At 47.5% G+C, this 6,594-nt stretch overlaps 1 protein-coding gene across 1 annotated transcript; it reads right to left on the minus strand.

Moving 5' to 3' along the window:
• Nucleotides 1–1,195: 1,195 nt before the first annotated feature.
• cnot11 (CCR4-NOT transcription complex, subunit 11) lies at nucleotides 1,196–5,529 on the minus strand. The gene is made up of 7 exons (XM_030111668.1): nucleotides 4,866–5,529; nucleotides 4,049–4,213; nucleotides 3,823–3,975; nucleotides 3,543–3,745; nucleotides 2,103–2,305; nucleotides 1,775–1,871; nucleotides 1,196–1,697 (listed from the first exon to the last, which is right to left on the minus strand). The coding sequence occupies exons 1-7, from the start codon at nucleotides 5,182–5,184 to the stop codon at nucleotides 1,500–1,502; spliced, it is 1,338 nt and encodes a 445-aa protein (XP_029967528.1). The 5' UTR covers nucleotides 5,185–5,529; the 3' UTR covers nucleotides 1,196–1,499.
• Between the last annotated feature and the right edge of the window lie 1,065 nt (nucleotides 5,530–6,594).

Genomic DNA, 6,594 nt, shown 5'->3' on the forward strand with positions numbered 1-6,594 from the left:
CTAAAGTTTGGTTTAGTTTCTGACCTTCTGCTCCACGTAGCATCCTGCAGGGAGTCCCAGTACAACATTCATGTTGCTGGGATGCTGGGATTCCTTTGCGATTCAGTTTTTAGGACGTGGGTTCGATTTAGATTGCGATTCTTTGATTTTGATCATTTTTTGGTTTTTTTCTTTCCTTTAATACCAGAATACGTGAAAAAGTTTAATAACATCTACAACTATCAAGAGCCACATTTCCCCCAAAAATGCACATCGCACCTGATTCTAGTTTTTTTTTAACTTTGTACTTTCTTTGGCTGCACATAAAAGCAGTAGGCTGCATACAAATGTATTTTTCTTCAAACTCTGCCATTTCATCCTCATGTCATGTAAAATACAGTAAATACAAAATGCACAAAATGTCATAAAAGTGTCTTCAGTATTTTACTGTTAAACTAATATATCTGAAAGGTGACTAAAAAGTGGACTAAATGTACATAACTGGTAACACTAGAACTAAATGCCAATAAAAAAGTACTAACAGTACTAAAAGTAGAGTTGTTCATGAAAGTATACAGAAGTATAAAATAAATTTGAAGCGAACTTCTTTTTGGTATTTTCACATATAAAGTTTTTCTATCAGAATTAAAGGTGCAATAAGTATCATCAAGAAAAACCCAAAACCCCCCAGAGAGCGTCATGCAGGTTGCCAGTTTGGGTGAGTTCAGAGAGTTCAGGTGTGTTTCCCGAGCGGCGCGTCGCTCGCACATGACCGGCGCTGCACTGCCGGTTGGCCGACGACGAGGTCATAGAATACGGATTGTTGCGCTGCTTGTTTGGCAACCTCGAGAACTCACGATTGGCTCTAGAACCCGAAGTGTAACGTCCAGCCCCGTGAACTGCCACTGTGAAAGAAAAAAAATCACCAAGACAAAACGTCCCCTTAAACATGAGATTGTTTAAAGGGAATGTTTCTTCAATGACAAGTGAAGAATGGGAAATATTATTAATGTGACAGTAAATGTCTTACTTCTTGTATCTTTAACCATCTAAATGGACCGAAAATACAAAATAATTGATGGGGAAAAAAAAAAAAAAAAAAAAACGGTCAATGGCATTGTGGGAAACTGATGACTAGTTTGGTTCGGGTTCAGGCTGACTGGATGCGGCTTCACTCTCCTCTCTGCTCTCACTCCTGTCAACAAGCCTCCAAACTCGCCGGATTTGTCGCCAGTCCTTTTGACAAGAATAAGTTATCTGGAGGATTGGAAAGGCTGCCAAGTTGTCAACATGTGGAGAGACGGGAGGCCGTCCTGAGGTTTCACTCACTTCACTAAAAACCACAAAGAAACAAGATGAAGGATGAAGGAGTTTAATTCAGGAGAAAGTTCAGAGTTCAGAGGAGCTCCTGACAGTCCAGATAATCCACAAGAAGCTGATCTCTGCTGGGCTGACGGTAAAAAAAAAAGAAAAGCAAAAAAAAAAAAAAGAGAAGAGTCTTGCCAGTGGGTGTCCTGGGTCTACTTGGCGGGTTTGGCCTCGGGGGGGTTCTCCCCGGTGTCCAGGGTCTTGAGCAGGCGGAAGAGTCCGGCGGCCTCGCGGATCCGGCTGAACTCGATGCAGAAGGCCTGGACCTCGATGAAGAGGTCCTGGACGTTGATGATCTTGTTCCGGATCAGGGACTGCAGGAAGACGCAGACCAGCCGCACCAGACGGTTCTGGAAGGGGCAAAAGTAATCCGATTACTCTCCGTTACCGCGGCCTCCTGGTGGCGCCGCGCCCCGCCGCTCCTCACCTGCATGTACTTGTCTTTGATCTGCTCACAGGTGGAGATGCAGTTGGAGATGTAAAGGTGGATGAACTCTGGGGGGAGGTCAACTGCTGTGGTCAACCTGGAGGAGGAGGAGCAGGAGGAGGAGGAGGAGGAGGAGGAGGAAGAGGAGGGGGCGGAGTTAGACCTTCTCAATGCAGAAGCTCCTACACCACCACTCCTCCACCCTGGTCCTCGAGGACCAGGGTGGAGGAGTGGCGGTGTAGGCCATGTGAGCAGACTGAGGTGTGTGTGTGTGTGTGTGTGTGTGTGTGTGTGTGTGTGTGTGTGAGAGACGCAGCCCCCCCCCCACCTGTTGACCACCTCCATGGAGTGCAGGGACATGTCCATGTTGACCAGCACGGAGAAGTACTCGGTGATCTGGCTGCTCTGCATCAGCTTCAGCAGCATCTCGATGGCCACCAGCGGGTTGTTCTCCACCAGGTCGGGCAGTTTGGACGGAGACAGGCCGATGTGGTACACCAGCTTGGGGTCCTTCTCCAGCTCCGCCAGCAGCTGCTCCGCCGCCGCCACCGCCGCCGCCGCCGCCAGGGAGGAAGAGGAAAAAGGTTTTCTGGGGTGAGTTCAGAGCAGGGCCTGAAGACCTCAGTGTGAACTTCAGGGACTATAAACCCCGACAGGAAGGAAGGAGGCAGCGGCTAACTTCTGCTTGACTGAAACATGACAGTTTCAATTTGAATAACTTTGGTTCAAGCAAACCATGTGAGAGCTAAATAGAAGTCCACCATCGATTAGAATACAAAGATATTTATAAGAAGCCACATCAACTGCATTCCCGTCAGGCAGCTTCCTGCCATCTGAGGAGATCATTAATCTGGTTATAGAAACATTTAAGACGAGCTTCAAATCTATAAAGGTTAGAGCCGTCTGCATGCAGCTCAGGGCCTCAACGCCGCCGGAGCAGCAGCAGTAAAACCGTATCGTCTGCATAAAAATGGAATTTTGCATTGGGTATGTTTCTGCCAAGTGTGTTCATGTAAATATTGAACAAGACTGGGCCCAAAACAGAGCCCTGAGGCACACCAGAAAACACTCAATAATGTAGAAGTATGACCATTAACGTGTGCACGTAATGCACACACACATTCTGTCTGACCAATAATTAGCAAACCAGCCAACTGCTTGATCTGACAGAGTCTTTCGTGATCCAGTCACCCTATTAGATCATGTGTGACTGTCAGGAAGGCTGCAGTACTGCTGCACTGTTTCCTGAAACCACGTCGATGAGGGGAGAGAATATTGTTTGCTTGGAGAAAGTCCTTCAACTGATTGTTCATCAGTCTTTCAAGGACCTTTGACAAAATGCACGAGTTGGAAATTGGTTGATAGTTGTTCACACAGGTAGGGGGCGCTGCTTTTAAAAGAGGGAGGACTTGAGCAGCCTTCCAAACTACAGGGATGCAATTTGTAGTGATGGTCAGGTTAAAAACATGCTGAGAGGTTTAGCAATGAAGGCCGCTGCTCGCTTTAAAAACTGGACTTCTCAAAGATCTGGGCCTCCAGATTTCGTATTATTCAGGGAAAGAAGAGCTCGATGAGCTTCACCCACTGAGAGCAGTCTAGACGAAAAGGCTGATTGACTCAACTGAAACTGAAGAACAGGGGGCCAGAAGCAATAACATTATTGATTAAACAGTCCAGCATCAAAGCCTCCAACAGCTATAAAGTTAGAAACATTTCAACAGACCAGGGACTGCTGCTGGTTCAGGGCTGACCTTTGACCTGGACTGACCTGGGACTGCTGCTGGGCGGACAGCGGGCTCTTGAAGGCTTTGGACATGATGCGTTTGATCTCCACGCCGGTGCTGTTCTTGACGCACATGGAGCGGTCCCACTGCACGCTGTGGTCCGGCTCGGTGGGGTTCAGCCAGGCCAGCTCGTCCTCGCACACGTGCAGAGGAGGCGGCGGCCGGATGAACTCCGGCCGGAAGTGACCTGGGGGCCAGGGGTCAGAGGTCAGAGGAGGAGAGCGGTTTTCACTCGGGGGACATCGGAACCGTCAGAGGACTCACTCTCCAGAGGGGGGCGGGGCCCCGTCACCAGAGACTCTGTGATCTGATTGGCCACCGAGCTGTCGAAGCCCGAGTTGGAGGAGTCGGGGTCGGGGTCGTTCAGGATGCTGGGGAAGCTGGCTTTACTCTGAGTGGGCAGCTCCGACTGACGCTCTGCAGGAACAGGGCAAACCACTGTAACACACCCGCCGGTTACACACCCACACTCAGACGACACGCTCCTGACCTGCCAGGGCGAGCTGCAGCCCGCTGATGTCGATGCTCTGAGGCATGTTGCCCACGTCCATGCAGGACACCTGCCGAGGCGTCTTCTTGAAGAGGTCTCTGGGCGGAGCCAGCATCAGCTGGGACAGGAAGAACTTCTCCGGCTGGGTGATGGGAGGCAGGAAGCCTGAACACACACACACACACACACACACACACACACACACACACACACACACACACACACACACACACACACACACACACACACACACACACAGCTTCAGACACAAGGAGAAACAATCTGAGGAGAACATAAACTTTAAGAAATGTGTTCATGTTTTAGTTCTTACTTGTAACAGAAGAAAAACATGCTGATCTCAGAATGAAGAGAACCAAACACAGAGGGACACTGAGATACACACTCGCTCTACCCTGCAAAAAATGTGTTTTCTACAGAACAATATGAACTCCCACCTCTGGGTGTCTACTCTTAATACACCTGGATGTAACCCTGTAGTAATCTATAATCTGGACAGTTAACTGAAGTTACATCATTCAGTGGAAGATGCTCTATGATCTGGATGTCAGAGGAGGAAGATGCTCTATAATCTGGATGCTAGAGGAGGGAGATGCTCTATAATCTGGATGTTAGAGGGAGGAAGATGCTCTATAATCTGGATGTTAGAGGAGGAAGACGCTCTATAATCTGGATGCTGGCTGAAGTTCCTTCAGTTAGTGAAGTAAGATGCTCTTCCACCTATACGTTCGGAGTAAACTGCTCTATAATCCGGACTCGTCCCGGATCTCGGTGCGGGGAGGATGAGGCTCGGACCCACCGGACAGGACCTTCTCCGGCTCCTCTCCGGCCGGGGCGGGGTTCAGCAGGTGGGCGAACACGGCGGCGAAGGGGTTGGCGGCCAGCGGCTCGGTGCGGTACATCTCCCACAGGAGGTAGAGAGCGGTGAGCCGCTGCGGGGAGCTGGGCAGCAGGTCGGGCTGCTGCAGGAGCAGGACCAGAACCGAACCCACCCGGAAGTGCTCCGCCTTCCCGAAGAAGTGGTGGAAGTGAGCGGACAGGCTCTCGAAGGAGTTGCAGCAGGCCTCCTCCGAGATGACGCTCAGCAGGTTGGACAGCTCCTTCGGAGCCAGGGCCATGGTGTCCCCCGTTCCTCCAGCTACCTGCTCCGGTAATAAATCCACCGCAGGACTGGAACAGGAGCTAATTCATCTTTGATCCGACAGAAAACCGCCAAGCCGAAGTCTTCACGGAAACTCCCGAACACTTAGCAACCAGTTAGCATCGACAGGCTAACGGACACAAACAAAGCAACACTAGCTAGCGTGCTCCTAAAAGTCCGCCCTGCGTGGACTCTGCTGCTACATAACCGTGTTTAAAAAACATCCAACTTTCACAGAAGTCCACAGGCTTGAAACCCGACTGCTAAACCCGGCTTCTCTTCAGCAGTGTGACTGTGGTTCACAGGCAGATTGAACACTTCCGGTCCAGGTGCATTGTGGGTGATGTCATGTTTTGCTGCCGGTGTACACCGGTACCGGCAGATTTAAAGATTTAGAATTTCAATCTGTTTGTTTCCAACATGACGTCTTCTTCATGACTGCAACTCAAACATAAAATACTCATTATTATATTTCCGGTGTTTTACAAAATAAAATGTCCACAATAACTGCACACTTCTACTTAAACAGAATCAATTTGTTTAGTTTTTCAAATGATTTTGGAGGCCATGTCTGGGACTCCGTGAAGTAAAGCTTAATGATTCTTAATATACTTTATTTGGATAATTTGGGAACTTCAAAACATATAGTCTCAAAAAAGTGCAGTTTAGCAGAAAGCTGCAGGACTCTGTAGCAAGTTAATGAATGTACTTTTTTTTTTGAATTTATATTTATATTTATATTAATTCTTCAATTAGAACTGTTTTTTCAACCCAACTTTAAATCTAAACCTGATAAATGCAGTTTTTGTGTATTTTGGGTTTTCATTAATAAATATTTACTCTCATTGATCCAACAGGAAGTCAGAGTCCAGAACATTCCTCCAGAACTTTGAGTTTCTTCCTTCTTAAAACAAACCAGTTTTTGTTCATGTTCTTGATACGTGCTTTTTGGGCAATTTAATCGATCCACCGATTGCACTGTGCAAATATTCAATCTGTTACTTCTGCAAATATCCATCACACATTTAAACATTACAAATTAGCAAGCATGGCAATCTATTGATTGCACAGGTTTATACTTGCTCAATCTGGATCTTGCATATTTTGTGAATTCTATACAGCTGGAATGTCTGTGCCTTTATTCATGATGTCTGTGGCTGGGTGATGTAGTTTCTCTTGTTTTGTGGAAGCTGAACTGAACTTCTGTGAATTTTTAGCCATTTGTTGTCAGAATATTAAAACCAGAAACAGCTGGGTTAAAAACATTTATTTGGTAATCTCACTTTAACTTTCTCACAAAATACAATGTGCTTTGAGTCCAGGCTCAGTTTAGCAGAAAGCTTCTCCAGACTTCACACTTCACCATGAAGGTTTCTGCAGGTCGAGA

This window comes from Salarias fasciatus, chromosome 16 (assembly GCF_902148845.1).
Source record: "Salarias fasciatus chromosome 16, fSalaFa1.1, whole genome shotgun sequence".
NCBI classification, from domain to species: Eukaryota; Metazoa; Chordata; class Actinopteri; order Blenniiformes; family Blenniidae; genus Salarias; species Salarias fasciatus.

Excerpts from the sequence above, each read along its gene's own strand:
- cnot11 (XM_030111668.1), bottom strand. The coding sequence starts at position 5,184 with ATGGCCCTGGCTCCGAAGGAGCTGTCCAACCTGCTGAGCGTCATCTCG. Across the intron at positions 4,214-4,865 it reads GCCGGAGAAGGTCCTGTCCG|GCTTCCTGCCTCCCATCACC; the intron begins GTGGGTCCGAGC and ends GTGTGTGTTCAG. Across the intron at positions 1,698-1,774 it reads TCAAAGACAAGTACATGCAG|AACCGTCTGGTGCGGCTGGT; the intron begins GTGAGGAGCGGC and ends TGCCCCTTCCAG.